The sequence below is a fragment of the Trichosurus vulpecula genome, chromosome 3 (assembly GCF_011100635.1).
Source record: "Trichosurus vulpecula isolate mTriVul1 chromosome 3, mTriVul1.pri, whole genome shotgun sequence".
Taxonomy (NCBI): Eukaryota; Metazoa; Chordata; class Mammalia; order Diprotodontia; family Phalangeridae; genus Trichosurus; species Trichosurus vulpecula.
In genome coordinates, this window is record NC_050575.1 from 95,002,345 (window position 1) to 95,020,113 (window position 17,769).

General features: G+C 38.1%; 1 protein-coding gene across 2 annotated transcripts in view; it reads left to right on the top strand.

Moving 5' to 3' along the window:
- Positions 1–1,133: 1,133 nt before the first annotated feature.
- FAF2 (Fas associated factor family member 2) overlaps positions 1,134–17,769 on the top strand; it is a 97,113-nt gene continuing 80,477 nt past the window's right edge. The window contains exon 1 of one of the 2 annotated variants that reach the window (XM_036749334.1): positions 1,134–1,290. In XM_036749334.1, coding sequence (XP_036605229.1) covers positions 1,228–1,290 — 63 coding nt within the window. In that variant the 5' untranslated portion in view covers positions 1,134–1,227. The remainder of the gene's footprint in view (positions 1,291–17,769) is intronic. The other variant, XM_036749333.1, reaches the window with a different exon arrangement.

Sequence of the window (17,769 nt, forward strand, 5' to 3'; positions counted from 1 at the left end):
AAATTTTGTTTTGTAGAGGGATTTACTCAAAGTGGAAGTTAGATTAGATGACCTATTCTTTTTCAATTCTGAGTCTGTGTTCCTGTATAGCTTGATAAATTGGGAGGGGCTGGGGGCACGGAAGAGTGGCTGAAAGTTGATATTAGAAGGAAGGGAAGGATAAATTGGGATAAATCCAGGATTCTGGAGAAGGAAAGGGCAAACCACTCCAGTATCTTTGCTGAGAAAACCCCAAATGGGGTCGTGAAGAATCGAAGAGTCAGACGTGACCGACTGAAACAACTGAACAAAATCAGGATTCTCAAGGCAAAAAGGAGTGAAGACCCAGAGGGGAAGGCCAGAGGTGGGGGTAGGGCAGAGGCAGGAAGGAGTCATATAGGATGGACCAGGAGGATGGAGAACTGGAGAAAGCCAGAGTGGGGAAGGAGAGATAAATGCTCAGCCAGGGAGATGGAAGGAGTTGTGGAGGTTGAAGACGCTGCTTTGGGGCAGGATGTACACCCACTTTACGAGAAATTTAAAGTTTGCAAGAAGCCTCCGCTTCACAGCCATATAAGAAATGTGGGGAATGCAAGGGTCACTATGCCTATTTCACACATAAGACAACGGAAGGCTTTCCCCTCCCCCCCCAACCCAGAGTGCGATGCATGGGTCACACTTTCAAGGGTCGAGGTCGCAATTCTAAAGCTTATCTTCTGACTCTTACGTATGAGTTAAGGCTAGTGTCTTCCTTCTACAGGGGAGGAATAGGTCTGGGGAGGTCACATGAGCCGGCGGGGCTGCAGTGCGAGGCCGACCCCACCGCCTTCCAAAGAGGTCCGGGTGCACACACGTGGTATAAGAGCCTTCGAAGCAAAAAAAGGGCGCCTCCTGCTTTCGTGACTTCCGGTCCTTAGACGGCATCCGGGATCAGCCCAGAACTCGGGAACTTCCGGAATCACCTGAGGTCCATTCGGGTGATTGGGGTAAGGCATAGAGCCTCCTTTTAGTAAAGCAGTCACGTGGGCTTCCCGAAGGCCTTCGGGAATTTCCGGAAGTGTAAGGGGCGTGCCTTCGTGAGGCGGCCTTCTGCAGCCGCCCCCAGCAGCTTTAGGTTGCCGCTGCAGACTCGCGAGCCCGGGACTAGACGGCCCGCGGTGGCTGTGCGGGACCGGAAGCGGGTACGGATGAGGTCATTTCCGGCGGGTGACGGTGCGGACGGGTCAGAGGCGTAGAGGCGGCGGCAAAATGGCGGCGCCTGAGGAGCGGGACTTAACCCAGGAGCAGACAGAAAAGCTGCTGCAGTTCCAGGTATTTAGGGCCGGAGGCCGCCAGCGCTGCTGCGGGTCCGGAGCGGAGCGCCGTGTACTCCCTCCGGCAGCACCCTTTAGTCGCGGCCCAAGGGGACTCCCCCCTCCCTGCAGCTAACTGCCCTCGGGTTTCCCGGCCCCTTCCATAGACCCCGCCGCGCCCCCTGGCTTGGCACCAGCCTGGTCTTTGCCATCCCTTGGCTCGAGATCCCGGTGCTCCCCCCTCACTTGCTCTCTATAGCTCCCTTCTTTTTCTTTCTCCCTGTCTCCTTTCCCCAATTTCTCTCCCTTTCCTCCCTCTCTCCCCCTTTTCCTCTTCCTCTCTTCCCCTCCCTCTTTTCCCACCTTTTCTCCCCTTGTCCCTTCCCCCATTTGTCGCTTACCCCCTCCCTCTTCACCTCACCCACACTCTTAGTAACACTCCCCTCCCCCAACTATTTGACCCAGTGTTGTCAACCCTAACTTCGTGGAACCTACTCTAGTTTACATCCTGAATCTCTCTACCTGCCAGTTATCTCTCCTCTGTGGGCTTATAGTGTAGGAGGAGTTGTTCTTAAACCGATCAAGCTAGTAGCAGCCATAGACATACCTACTGTATTTCCAGTGCCCCAACATTATTAGTGACTTAACACAGGAGGATCAGGGTGATGCTCTATAGGGGTTTGTGGTAAGGAGGCTATTTAACTCTGAGCTGAGAATCTGAGAGGGTGGGGGAAACTAATGGTGTCCATTAATTTTAGAATGGTTTTCTAAAGCCGATAACACATTTTTTTTCCCAAATCTTAATGAATAGATTAGTGCCAGGTTAGAGGAATAGAAGCAGGGTGACATTTACCTAAAGGATTAACCATCCAAAATAGTACTTTTTAGTGATTTCCTTCAATAAATGTCATAATTTTCAAAATGTCATCTTTTTTAATGTAGTGATGGGTTAAGAATTGTATAACTTGGAGTCCTCTGATACAGTTCAGCCGAATTTTTAGGCTTGGTAAATAGGTTTTGGTTGTAAAATTAAACATTATTTATCCTGAGCAGAAATATGAGCATAGAAATCTAAATATAATTTGCCTAAAACTTAGTGATCATTGTATGCAAGCATGAGTGGGGAAAATTGATGACACAGCAAACAGAAAAAGATTAGCAAACAATGGTCACCTGGTCGCAGCTCTGGACTGATGTGAAGTCACTAACTTCAGAGTGCTTTTTCTTGCTTTATTTAACTTTGGTAAACCATCTAACCTCTTTTTGAATCTTGTAGAGAGGTAACACACCTGAGGTACTAAGCGCTTTAAGATGCTGTAAGTTATTTTAAATTATTTTTCTCTGTGAATATTAATGTGGTACTGTGGGAGGGGCATGTAACCGACAGAGGAAGATAGTAAATCTATTCAGTTTGCAGGAGTTTCATCTGCTGTCAAAGAGTGTCTAGATCAGTAAAAGCTGTGTATAGGTATAAAGCCACTTGGTTGGAAGTTATTGGTCAAGATTAAATTCGCCACTTTCTGGTTTATCTTTCCCTGTTGTAACATTAAGCATTGATTTTTTTCATTTCTGCATTTAGAATGCTTGGAAGTCTAAAGGAAAGTTTAGGACATAACAAGAACTTCTCTTGTCGCATAATAGGAATCAGCTTCTGGTTTTTACTGTTTTGTATAATTTTGATATTTTGCGAAAACAAAAAATGTAGATATCTTACATTTCTTCCCTCCTTAAAATGTACAATAGTTTTTTATCCTTAAGATATCATAAAATGTCTCCATCAAGTGCTGTTTTCTCATAGTTTTTCCGTAGGCATAGGAAACTAATTTTGAGGTCTGGTGTATAGCATCATGTTTGAAACTTACTGCAGAAATCTTCCCTGACCTCTTTTTCATGTGAAGGGAAAAATTATAATTTTAAAAATCGATGTCCTGATTATTAGCATCATTATCTCTTTTTTTTTTAGACTACTCCAAAACATTTGTGAGAAAAAGCCCTTTGAAAAAAAGATGATAGTTTGTTTACTTAGAAGTCTTTATCTAGTCTGACAAAATCCTGTGATTTGGGATTTAAATTGTGCCAATTATTGACTTTGTAGGTTTCAAGTCAGATATATTTGTTGAGCACCTAATTGCTGGATCTGTGCCATTTAGGGTGCCATTTCAGCATATGGTTTGCTATTTCATGAAAATTAAGTCAGTTGTATTGCCATCATATTACCAAAAAAATTTAGGATGTCTTAAGCAAATTATCTTTTGATGAATGCTTACACGTTTCTTTTGACTAAAAATGTTCTATATGATTTATAGTTCTTTGAATGGTACAATTAATATAAGCATTACACTTAAGGAAAATTATGTTCCTTGAAATTGTATTATGAATAAAATAAAATTCCCAACATAAGTAATATTATGATAGGGTTTGGCTTCCTGACCAATAATAGCCTTTTGTCTAGTTTTTCTACAAATAACTTACAGCACTATATTCAATTATTTAATTGTAAATGATATACCTGTATATTCTTATAGTACACACATTCTAAAATATAAATATACTTTATATATAGTAATATATAGTATATATACTAAATATATACTATAGTATAAATTATACAATATATACTGTATGTATAGTAAAGTATAAATATATTATAAGTAAACAAGAAAATTAAGTTACTAATCACATAAGTTTTTATTTAATATGATAGTGTTCATTAATATTTGAATGTGTTCTAGGAATCGAATCATCATGTTTAGGATCTTAATATCTATAGCAGATAGGAACCTTAGAGATGATTTAGTTCAATCCCCTTAGTTTATGAGTCATTTTCTTTAAACTAATTCAATCAATTCCCAAGTTTTAGTTATTCTTCTTCTGCAACATCTCTTATTTCTGTCCCCTTTTTTCTAATCATACAGTCTTCACACTACTTAAAGTCTTTAGTACCTCTTGCTTGGACTATTGCACTAGTCTCTTAATTGGTCTCACTGCCCCTCTCCTCTTCAGTCCATTCTACACAAAGTTGCCAAAATGATAATCTATGAAACTCCAATTGTCATTCCCCTTCACAAAAAGCTCTAGTGGTCCCTTGCTTCTAGGATCATGTGCAAATTCCTTTGTTTTTTAAAGCCCTTTAAAATCTGGCTTCAGCTTACCTTTCCAGTCTTACAGCACATTACTCCCACAAATAGAGCTGCTTGCTAATATTCCTCATGCATAGCATTCCATCTCCTTTTCATCATGTCTTTGCATAGGCTGCCCCTCATGCTTGCAGTACATTTCCTTTAGCACCCTTTAGAATCCTCACCTCCCTTCAGAGCTTAGCTTAAATGCCATTTTCTACATGAAACCTTTTGTAATAACCTTGGCAGCTAGTGCCCTTGTCCCCAGAAGTTCTGTTTGTAAACTGTACATATGGTTTGTATTTACATAAGTGTACATGCTGTCTCTTCTGATAGAATTTAAGCTCCTTGAGGTCAGGAACTGTTTCTTTTTTGAATTTGTATCCCTGGCTCCTAGGACAATGCTCAGCACATAGATGTTTAATATATACTTTTTAGCTAATCAATCGTAGATGAGGAATTTGAGGCTTGAAGAGTTTGAATAACTTGTCCAAAGTCATTTAATTATTATAAATAAGAGTGGTGATTTACTTCTCCAAATTCAGTGTTCTTGCCACAACACTCATTCTCTCTCCTCCAACTTTCCAATTGCAGTCTATTAACAGCAACCCCTCCTTTGGGAAACCTTTTGTTGTAGCACCTTGTCTTGTTCCTTATTCACTTAAGTTCTCTGTATTTTGGGGGAGGGGAATGAGGAGGGATGTGTGAACTTCCTACTAGATCATAAGCTCCTTGTTGGCAGTAAATTTATTCATTTTTGTATCCCATTCAGTGATATATAAAACATCTTATATTCTGTTCATTTCATTTAATTTCTTCAGCTGAGTTTTCTACCATATACATTAGGCATGTAGGAAATATATCTGTGGAAAGCATGCTATATACTATACAAGTATGTTATTCTAAGTTATTGTGCTTCTTTGTGATTTCAGTCTTATTTTACTGCATCAAGTCAGATGGTAAGAAAAACACCTTTGTTAGTGTCACAGTGCTTTGAAGAAAATTCCCACACTGTTCTTTTCTCCTCTAACCCCCATTTCACAGGCTTCCATTAAGTACTTGTTAGGTGAAAGGCACTGTGATTAATTTTCCATGAGATACATATATAAGGCACTATGTCATGATTGACCAGTACCCTAGAAAAAAGGTAGTGTTTTAGAATTGTGAACAGAATGAGCATTAGGGGAGGTTTTGACTGGCATCTTTGGCAATCATTGGGGTAGAGGGAACAGAAATTAAAGCCATTTTATGAAATTATACGTACAAATAGGTGTGTGTGTGTGTGTGTATATATATATATATATATATATATATGTAAAATGAGAAAAGAAAACTGAAAACTTAACTGGTCTCGGCAATCAAAGGCAGTATGATATAGTGGAAAAGAATGATGAATTTGGTGTGAGATGATCTGGGTTCTAGTCCCAGCTTTGTTTCTTGTATGTGTATGACTTTGAACAAGTCACTTTACTTTTTCTACTGGCCTCATCCCACATCTGTGAAGTGATATGTGTAAACTGGATGAAATCTGGGGTCTCACATCACTCTTACATCACTAAATCTTAAGGTTTTGGCCTTTTTGCTATCCTAAACATTGGAGTTAATGCCTTCAAAATTAGTGTGGAATTGAAAAAAAAAAAAGGCTTGAAAGAAATGCATTTACAATACGCAGAATTGATCCAAATATAAGATGAGAAGCCATTCCCCAGTAGAGAAAATGGTCAAAGGATAAAATAACTTTTTTTAAAGATTACCTTCATTATTGACTGTTTCTGTCCCTTTATCCTATCCAGCAAACCATTTCTTTTTACAAAGATTAAAAAGAGATTGATTTTTCCAAAAAAATTTAAAGTAACAATTACATGATTAACGTGTTCTGAATAATTAATAAAAGAAATGTAAATTAAAACAATTTTGAAGTTTCACTTCAATCTCAGCAAATTGGCTAAGATGGGGAAAAAAGGAAATTAGGGCTTATGGAAAAATAAGTACTTCACTGTTGGTTGAACTATGAAATAGTCCAGTCATTTTGCCCTTTGACACAACAACCCTACTACTGGGCACATACCCTGAGAAGGTCAAAGACAGAAACAAATTTGCAATACAGACTGAACTTTGAAAGCAAGCTCTGAAGGAGGTAGGATTTAGATAATCTTTAAAGGGAGCATAGTAAAGAGCAAACTTCCAGAGGAGAGTATCACTACTAAGTCTAAAGGACTGAAAAATTGGCAAGATTCCATTTTGTACTGCTCTGCCCTTTTCCATTAGATGGCCTTCTAGTTCTAAATGCCTATGATTCTACATTAGTTTGAGTGTTCTGGAGCCAGTTCTTGTGGGCTATATGTTATATATCAGTCCTCCGATATCAGTAAATGCTACAAACCAGGACTTGATTTATTTTGTTGATGGGCTAGAGTTAATAAAATGATGGGAAAAATATTAATAATACAGATTAAACTTTTCCCTTGGAGAGCTGATTGTTAAACATCTATAAGCATATCTCAGTCCCTAAAACTTCATTTTCTACAGTACAGTGACTCAGGTGTAATGGAGTTCTGTTTGGGAAGAATGGATAAAGGCACAATACATTATTTTTTTTTTTTGGCAGGGGGGAAGGCGGGGCAATTGGGGACAAGTGACTTGCCCAAGGTCACACAGCTAGTAAGTGTGTCAAGTGTCTGAGGCCAGATTTGAACTCAGGTCCTCCTAACTCCAGGGCCAATGCTCTACTCACTGTGCCACCTAGCTACCCCCATTATTTATTTCTAATGGGGTTAAGCATGACAAATTAAAGGTTGGTTTGTTGAGCCAGCAACTTGATGGAAGACATATTCCAATTCTTGAGGTCACTTTTTTTCTTTCATTAGGATCTTTATGGCCATCTCCTAGCACTTCATATGCATCCGTTTTATTACCTGTGTGACACTAGTATTGTGAAACTATTATCACATCCCCTTATTTACTGTTTCAGTAGTGCTATGACTCTGGATACTCACTATAATTTCTTACAAGGCATGGGTAATGTTTATAGGTTAACCCCCTGAAGAAAGCTATGATAATTCAAAAAAGATTAGCTCTTAATGTCCATTTTAAACTGAGGCCTAAGGTCATATACATGGAAGGAAATAGAGTGGAATAAATGGGCTTCTGTTGCTGCTATTTGCAGTGTTTTTCATAATTTTCATGTCATGGAGGCACTTAACTTGCCACTAGAAAAATACAACAGACTTATGGAATCTTTGTTTAGATAAAACAGTCTTGGTAAACTACATTGAGATAATATGATACCTATGATGGTATCATAGATTGTGTGAAATGTACCTGAGACCAGTTGACAAATATTGGAGAACCTACTGTGATAGGTCTGAAGCAGCCTAGGGACTACCTCATGATTATCATTAGTCAGTCAGTGGACCATATTTTGTCATCCGTTGCCTGTGAGATCCGGAAGAATGCATCAAATGATAGTGTAGTAGAAAGAACACTGGACTAGAATTTTGTCTGGAGGAATATGTTTTAGACTCTGCTACTAATTAGCTCTGTTACCTTCAGCAAATTACTCAATTCCTGTAGTCTTTGAAATGAGGATTTTGGACTAGATGATCTTTAAGGTTACTTCTAGCTTCAATGCTGCATGATTCCATAATATACATTTTCCCTCTTCAGTAGGAAGTAGATTGGATCTAAGGTCCCTTTCCAATTAAAAAATCCAGTGATGGAAAGTCACAGTTTCCAGAGAATTCATTCTTAATTGAGCAATAGTATCTTGTTGACAGCTTCTAAAGTCCAAATGACCTAAGTGATTTGGGGAAACAAGTAATTAAATGGAACTAATGAGAGTGAATATTAGTGTAAGGGCCAGAATGCAAGGTCAGTGTCTTTTCTTAGACAAACTTCTGGGACCCTTTTGTCGTGATGGGTGAATCCAGTGGGCATAAACTCGTATAGCTTACTATAACTAGCGCAAGACCTACTGGCCCTCCAGAGACCATGGCCCTGAAGGACTTAGTCCCGCTTAGTTCTTGAACTCCCATCTTGGGGTTCTCAGTTTTTGTATCTCTAGCACTTATAATGGTGCTTGGCAGATTAGTAAGTGCTTAATGTTTTTCATTCATTCACTTATTTCCAAGGGGACTTGATAGTAATACCAGTTCTGCCATCATAGCCCTCAACTAGAAAGGCTATGTTTTCCCATTGTGAAAAGCAAAACTTTCTCTGTGACAAATCAGCGAGAACAAAGTTATTTTGCCCGTGTCGTGTTTCTGAGTTTTAAGTGAAAGTGAGAAACATGAAAACTTAGAGCATTTTCAATCCAAGTAAAGCCTATGTACTGGATGGAATTTAGAGAGTGCTTCTCCATCAGCTGAGATTTGTGTTTAATCAAAAGCGTGAGCTAGGTATATTTGGGTGGTACTACATAGCACTTCTAAATTACCTAATCCTAGAAATGCTGTGAGTTACAACATGGTAGCTTGTTACCTGTAAAGCAGAAGTACTGTGAATCTGAATAATAAACCAGGTAGCAACAGTGACCCCTGTTATTGAGGGTGAGGGAAGGAGCATCCTGAAGTAGATAAGGTTGGGACACAAGAAGACTCCTACATATTCTCCCAATTAGAGATTTGGTTGTGTTCTTTTAAAATGCACAGTCCTGAGAGAGGGTGTTATATTTTCCACTTGCCCATATTTTAGTATGAATTAGTTTATTCACAAAATGGGGTTTAGAGCTGAATTTGTGGCCCTTCGTTATACAGATGAAGAAACTGAGAGATTATGTGATTTGAATCTAGGACTTTTGATTTCAAATCTAGTATTCTTTCTATAATGCTGTGTTCTTATAACGTGACACCTACCTAAGATCCAAACCATTGTGTGAGCAGGAGTTAGGAACTAGAGGAAAGGTAATTTTGGGGCACTGTGAATTTGGGAAAGTATAAACCTGGATGTTTAGAGGAGGAGCATTTAAGATAGCCATATGACAGCATGAGAACACAGGCATGGTGTATGGGGGATACAGGGCCAGGAGGTAGGAAACAGAAGGATCAAAGAAAATTTTGCTTAGGGCCCTTGAAAATCACTGGTTCTAAATGTACACAGTCTACTTTTAAAACTACCCTATGGACAGGTTCTGATGTCATTGCTTAGGCTCTTCTAATACATCGTTTTCCCCACTTCTGCTCAGTTTGACTTCCTTTTATGTATGGATATCAAATTACCTTTTTGAGAGGGGTGTATGGATCAGGGAAAACTAGCACCTCTGGTGTGAGGACTTGCCAAGCCATTTTCAGGGCTGCTCATCCACTGTTGGTGTCTGCCTTTCACACAACTCTTTGTAGCTCCGAGAAGCTGTAGTTTCCCTGCCTCCACATGCTACTAAAACTGTCTCTGCAGATGAGCTAAACCAGGATGATAGTAACCAATAGGCCTCAAACCTGTGTATGTCAGGTAAGTATGTCTACTCCAAGCATACAAAGACTCCCTCTGGCAGAATGGGTAGATGAGAACAATTTGTTTTAATGGCCATGAAAAGTGGCTGAAGCAGGCACTGTAGAGCGCTTAGAGCTTGGTCAGACATCAAAGATGCCAAGGGCATCCACTGCATCCTGAGCCATCAACAGTCATCCTGACTTTTGTCTTGCCACTGGACTTTGATGACTCTGGAAGAGGCTGACCACTTTGTGCAACTCTGCCTCACTTAAATTATGCAAGTCAAGACCCTGTGATGTCATTGGTTCTCTTTGAAACAAAAGACGAACAACCTTTATAGATCCTATTGAAAGAGCTTCTTACTACAAAATGTTATTTTAATGGAAAAAATACTTAAAATCGCTCCTAAATAGTTGAAGAAGGTTTGGGGATATAACATGCTAAGCAAATAGGAAGTAGAAAAGTACAGGAAGGATAGATGTTCTCCCTTCCCTACCTCCCACTAGTATCTTACTCTCCATTTTCTCCATTCCAACCATGAAGTAGGCTAATTTCTCAAAGCAAAGTTCTTAAAAAATAGCGTGAATTCTCTCCTAAATCTGTAATTGGAGAAGATTTGGGGGAATAGTCTTGGGAACCCTACTATCGATAGCAGAAAGGAAATTTTAATTGAAAATGTAGGCCAGTATTGCTCACTGGTTTGTTAGTACATACAAATTTGCCCTGAAAGAATTATAAGATATCAATAGAATGTGTAGTATTTATTATATAGGCTTTCTTGAAATGGAAATTTATTGCTGTATATTTTGAATCCTCTCTTATGTTCTGCTGTGCACATGGCAGTGCTTTTTTTTCTTTTTTCTTTTGTATTTAAAATTACAAAAAAATTTACAAATAAAAAAAAATTATAGGGTTATCAAGTATAGTGTGAATTTCTTGAGAGCAGGTACTGTCTCCATTGCTTAGTGTAGTGCTTGGCATATGGTAGCCACTTAATAAAGGCTTTTTTCATGTATAGGATTTTAGAAAGAGACTGGACCTTGGAAATAATTGTCTTAACCTTTGTTTTATTATTTTAAAATTTTATTCCAAATTTACTAGCTATCAGCAAAAACATCAGCATCAGCAAAAACAAATTCGAACAAAAGATTGATCATGCATGAAATTGTCAAATTCTTATTTAGTGATGTATGTAACAATAACACCATTCTCTTTGCTTTTTCCCTTTCTAAACTCTTCCACATTCTTTTAGATTTCATGGTTATAAATATATCTTTTCCTATATCTATATCTCTTAGTGTTGTAGTCAGGGTCCTCTACTAGTGTCATACTCTTACTACCTTATTGTTGCATGGTGATGAAGGCTGTGCCAATAGAGCATAAACTTCTATAAAGTCTATCAAACTTGAACGATTTCATGTATGAGCCTGGTACGTTGTCTGAGGACCAGCCTAACCAGGTTGGATAGGCTTATCACCAGGTTGGCTACAGGATATGATGACTTTTTGATTTACGACGACTCTTAAAAACTAACTACTGAATTGACCCACCTGTGTTGGTGGAGGGGCTCCCAACATTCATGAAATGACAAGTGTTTCTTGAAGTATTTTAGTCATTGTATCTATTCTGATTTTCCTTTCCTCACTCTTCATCAATTCAATTATCTTACCATATTATGCCCATTTGTTATGGCACAATAATATTCTATGATGTCCATAAGCCATAATTGTTTTTCTGTTTCTTGCTCTTTGGAGACAAAGGGTTTATAGCTATTTTGCTTTAATATGAATAAAAGTTCTGTAGGTATTTTTGTACAAGAACATCCTTAGGATGCACTCCTTGTAGTGGAACCATTCACTGAGTTAAAGGGTATGAACCTTTCAATATAGTGCCTTCCAAAAAGACATCAGTATTTCATTTAGCAGTACAATAATGTGCTTGTTTCTCCACAGCCCCCTGGTATTTATTGTTTTTAACTTTTTCTTAAGTCAACCCCCCTGGATTTTACAAGTGAGGAAACTGAGATCCAAAAGTGACCTGCCCCAGGTGGCACAGTGAGTCAGTAATAAAACCCAGATCTTATTACCCTGTCCAGTGCTCTTTATACTGTGTGGCATCCACTTGTAGAATAGTCTCTCTGTGATCAGTTTCTCTGGTTTGCAGATTAACCAGATTGCTGCTTCTAGTACTTTTCTCTTCCTTAGTGCTTTTTTCACTTATCATTTTACTTCTGAAATCAGGAAAACTCAAATTTTTACAATCAAAGAATCTTTGAATTGCAGAATTTGAGAGTTGGTAGAGACCTCAGTGGCTGTCATGTATAGCCAACATGTGAAGGGGATCCCCATTGTAACATACAGGTTATCCAGCCTCTGTTTAAAGTGCTCCAAGGAGGGGGATCCTACCAGCTCTCCAGAAGCCCATTCTCCTTTTGGGTAACTCTCATTGTTAAAAAACTTTTTCCTGACATCAATCCCTTAATATTTCTCTTTACAGTTTCTACCCATTGTTTCTGGCTTAGGGATATAACACAACAATTCTAATGACATGACAATCTTTGAAGTACTTGTCAGATATCATGTCCCTCTTGAGCCTTCTCTTTTGTGGACTCAATATGATACATAGTTCCTTCAGTCAGTTCTCATGTGATATATACTCTAGTCTGGACCTTTCATCTTTCCTCTGTACAATCCAGCTTGTTAGTATTATTAAACTATGGTTTCTAGAACTGAACACCGTCCTCTGGGTGGGATGATAAAGGCATAGTACTTTGGGACTGTCATGTCCTTATTCCTGGAAACAGCCCTTCTTAATGCAGCTCAAGAATGCATTAGCTTTTTCGGCATCAGACTGCTAACTCATATTGAGCTTATAGTCCACCACAATGTGCCCTTCCATTCTCCATCTTTCAGAATAGCTGTTCTTTAACCATACCTCTTCCATTTTGTTGAGTGCAAAAAAATTACTTTAACAAGTACAATATGGGGGAGGCACAAGTTCATATAAACAGGCCTCTTTTTTGTTCTTTACATATTGAAAATGTGTTTCATTTCTAAGTTCATTAAAAAAATGACCTGTGAACTCATTATATAGTTTTAAATTGTATATTTTATTTAAAAAGTAGTAAGAAAAATGGGTTCCCTTCTGAACCATTTTTTGGTCAATTAATGTTTTAAAGGATTTCTGAAGTCCTTTCTAACTTTCAATTCAGTGAGAGCCTTTGTATTGATTTATTTACAGTGCTCATGATAGCATTTTCAAAAAGACCACTATTAAAATAATTGCAGCTTATATATCAACATCAGTTTCCAAGAATGAGAAGATAAAGAAACTCTATGAAGAATTTGATAAAAACTATTCAAATAAAAAATCAGTGTATTCTTTGATATTTGGTGTCTTCAGTGCAAAGATGGGCATTAGGAAGATGGTTAAAAAATGTTGGAAAATGTGGTTATGAGTAAGGAATTGAAAGTAGCAATAGACTAAAAAGAAGCATTATACTTACGATACTTTCTTTGAGAAAAGAGAAGACACTTTTCCAGAACAGGACCAAATCGTCCCACAAAGATTGAAATTGATTAGATTAGATTACGTTTTGACAGACAGGAAACAGCTTATTACTGTTGTGGAAATTTTTCCTGAATCTGCTTTCTTTGTATAGTTAGACCATCAACTTGTTAGAACAGAGGACAAAAATTAACATAAAATTAGAATTAAGGAAGAGAAAATAACTGTTCATTGAAAGCAATTCTTTAAGTATATTGACACTTTAAAATGGGAAATGATTGGAAAAAAGGTCATCAGCATCAATTATAGCAATTGCATACGTTTTAAACAGATCCGTTGCCACATCGAGGAGACCAAAATGATACTGTTTCAGCCACAAACACTTGGATTTGCCAAACAGACTGATTTGACATCAGTTGGAAGAGTAACATCAATTTAGAATATAAACCTGTTAGTAAAATTTTATAGAGAAGTGAGGTGGAAAAATTATGAGCAATATCATCCCATAAAATAGTAAGACTTAGTAGAAGGAAAAATAAGTTTGAAGAAATTTTGGTGAGATATGCAGCACTTTGGAGCTATCCCAGTCTGTGTCTGCTGCCTGAGGAACTGGAAGTGACACTGAAGAAAACAAAGATGGAAAAAATGACTCTAGGCGCACATCAGGTCATTCTGGGTCATTCTGAGGTCACTGAGGGATTATCTTGATGCATATGAAAGAGGGGAGCAAGCAAGAGGGAGGAAAAAATTTTGAACCTTTTGCCATCCAAAAAAAAAAGTGATACTATCACCAACTGCTGATCCATATGTCTTCTGAAGAGGCAGCTAGGCGGTATAGGGGATAGAATGCTGAAGTGAGGCACACATAAGTTAAAATTTGATCTCAGGTAGACTTATAACAGTATGACCCTGGGCAAGCCACTTTACCTTGGCTTGCCTCAGTTTTCTCAACTGTAAAAATAAGGATCCTAATAGCACCTGCCTCACAGGATTGTTATGAGGATCAAATGAAATAACATTTGTAAAGAGCTTAACACAATGCCTGACACACAGAGATGCTTGATCCCTCCCTCTTCGCTTTATCGTCTACATAAAAGTCTTATGAAACTGATGACATATATTTAAGCTTCCCTGATTAGGGCATTAGAAAGGGACAGGCAAGGTTTTTCAAGTGGTATTTCACAGTAGACCAGATCCTCACAGTAACACAGTTCATTGAAGAGTGTACAGAATACTAGACACTAGCATACATGGGATTTGTTGATGATAAAAAGCAGTTGATTCAGTAGAACAAATCATTGCTGTTGCTTTAAAGGTTCTCTTCTAATGAAGTGTCTCCCATTTACATGCCAATATTATTTAAGGATAGCTTGAAAGATGTTACATCATGTAACTGTTCAGCCCCATGGTAATATCAAGAAAGTTCTAAGAAAAGTAACTATACTTATATATTGCTTGCTTTGCATTTCATTTGATTGTCACAGCAGCCCTGTGAGATGAGTAGTACTCTTTTCCCCATTTTTTGGATGAGGGAACTGAGGCAAGAGAGCTTAAATGACGTGTCCAGGGTCACACAGCAGGTAAATATCTGAGGTTAAATTTGAACTTGTGTTCCTAACTCCAAGTCCAACGCGCTACCCATTGGACCTGACTGCCTCTAAGGGAGATGTGTTCGCCAAAGGTATTCCTCAGTATTATGGAGAAAGTTCTATGCAGAGTCCAAGTTGAAGACGGTTCCTTATAGATTGGTGAGATCCTCCATTTTCTCCTGTTTAAGGGTGACGTTGTGTTTTTGCATCAGCACTAGCACATTGCAGTTCCCTAAAGGGGACTCAATCACTCAAAAGAATTTGGTCTGAATATCCACAGAAGGAAAAAAAATGGTTGGAGATTACCTTTTTGTTCAGACTGTGATATGTAATTAGGTGGACAAATTATAGAACTTTTCCATCAGTACATATATCTAGGATAGACATTGCAAATAGCCAATGACATTAGGCCCAAAATTGAATGGGAGAATAGTGGGTTGGAATGCCTTTGGGAAATTGCTCAAAGTTTTTAATGACCTCAAGTTTCTTTCTGAAACAAATGACCATCTTTTTTTTTAAAATACCATTTCATTTTCCAATGTATCCTTTATTCTTAATCATCCCAGAGAGCTATCCCTTATAAAACAATAAAGGAAAGAAATAAGTTCAGCAAAAATAACCAAAGATCATATCCAGTGTTTCACATTTATAATCCTTGAAGCTCTTTGGAACTAAACTTTTGTCATCATAATTTTGCAGCATTCGGTTTTGATTTTGTTGTTTCCATTTACATTATTATAATCATTGTATAGGTTGTTGTCCTGGTCCTGCTTCACATTAGAAATTTTTTTTTTGTTCAGCACTTAAGCACCAAAAGGAAAAAAAAATGGCATTTCCAAATTTACGGAAGAACAGAAAAAATTGGTTCTATGTGAATCCAGGCATATATTACATAAAGCTTGCTTTTTAAAAAGGGTATCTAGTAAATAAACCATGTTAATTTCAAAGCTGTCCCATTTGTTTCCTTCTGAATGTCTTTCTGTTCTCTTCTGTGCATTTTCTTTTAAGTGCTTGAATTTTTATTTCACTTTGCATCCATTCATGTCTTTCCACACGTCTTCATATTCTTCACAGAAGTTGTTTTCTTTAGTGCAGTAGTATTTTATTCCATTCCATGTTATGTTTAACCATTCCTAAATCAGTGGGCATCTACTTTGTTTCCAGTTCTTCCCTACAGCAAGAAAGTACTGCTATAAATATTTTGGAAATATGGGACATTTATTTTTAGTCCTTGGCTTCCTTGGGTTAAATACCTAAGAGTGACTTTTAGTCACTTTTTAAAAACATATTTCCAAATTACATTCCAAAATGGTTAGACCAGTTTATTGTTCTGCCCGTAGTATATTAGTGTGTGCCTGTATTTCCATAGCCCCTCCAATGTTGACTGTTCCCATTTTTACTAAATCGTTGGAAGTGAAATGAAACCTTAGTAGTTTTTGCTTTTCTTACTAGTTATTTGTAAGTCTTTAACAGTTTGCAATTCCTTTCAGAACTGTTCATATCCTTTGATTCTTTATTTGGGAAATGGCATTTTGTCTTATCTGATATGTTAATTCTCTGTATATCTTCAGCATTACAGACATTTAATGCAAAGTTCCCCACCCCTTGCAGTGGACCATTTCCCTTATCCTACTTGTGTTGATTTTGTGCTTGCAAAAATGAAGCCTGTCTTTAATACCAGTATTCATTTGGTAACATGGCTGTGATTTCATGGAATACTTCTGCTTTTCAAGATTTGAAATTGGGGATCACCCCCAAGGTCAATAGAGAGGCTTATGGTGGTGCAGGACAGAATTACAAATTAGGAATTATGTGTGACAAATTGTGTGATGTCATCAGAGAAAAATGCAACTGGAAAAAAATGAGCTGGTCATTTAGCAAAAGAACAATTAATGAACAGTCTCATGTACTCCACTGGTATCTCTACCATGTCAGAACTCTGGGAAGATCTCAGCATTTGTGGATCCCCGTGGTGAACTTATGAATATGGACAAGAGTCACACAGGATGAGTAGATTCACATGGATTGTGATCTTCATTATTCCCTGGTGGGAATATCCACATTGATGAAATCACAGATCCATTGTGATATGATAGCCCTATCCTTCTAACATTGGTAACTATCTCTTTACTGTTGGGAATTGTGTGTATCTATCTTCCACTAGAACTCTCTTATACCTTACAATGGAACACAATTTTCTGACAGGCCCTTCCAAACTGTAAAGGCTTTGGAATTGTGCCCAGTGACAGACTGGCTTGTCATCTAAGGTCCAGCTCGTCTAATTTCAAGAATGCTTATCACCATGTTGTATTCAAGGTGATCCTTTTTTCTGCCACAGGAACTCTCACAGACTGTCAAGTTCTTAGGGTGTTCATTGTGATCCAAATTGATGGTGGGAGGTTCTGTCCCTAGGCCTTCTTTACTTCTGCTTCACCCTTCATCTCAGTAACCTCACTAGTTCCCATGGGTGTAACTATCATCTCTATGCAAAATATCTTACAGATCTACATATCTAGGCCCAAGTCTTTCCCCTGAGCTTTAGTCTTGCATCACCAGTTACCTATTGGACATTTCTAACCGGATGTCTATGAGACATCTGAAACTTAACATGGCCAAAAGTGAACTCATCATCTTTCCACCTGAAATCCTTTCTTCTTTCAAACTTTCCTATTTCTGTCAGGGGTACTGCAGTCATCAATGTTGGCATTATTCTGGACTCCTTACTTTCCCTTCCATGTCCAATCATATATCGAATTTTGCCATTTCTATCTTTAAAACAAACATCTTGCGTCTGACCCATTCTCCACTTGTACGGCTATAATGATAATTCAGGTAATCATCACCTCTCACTTAGAT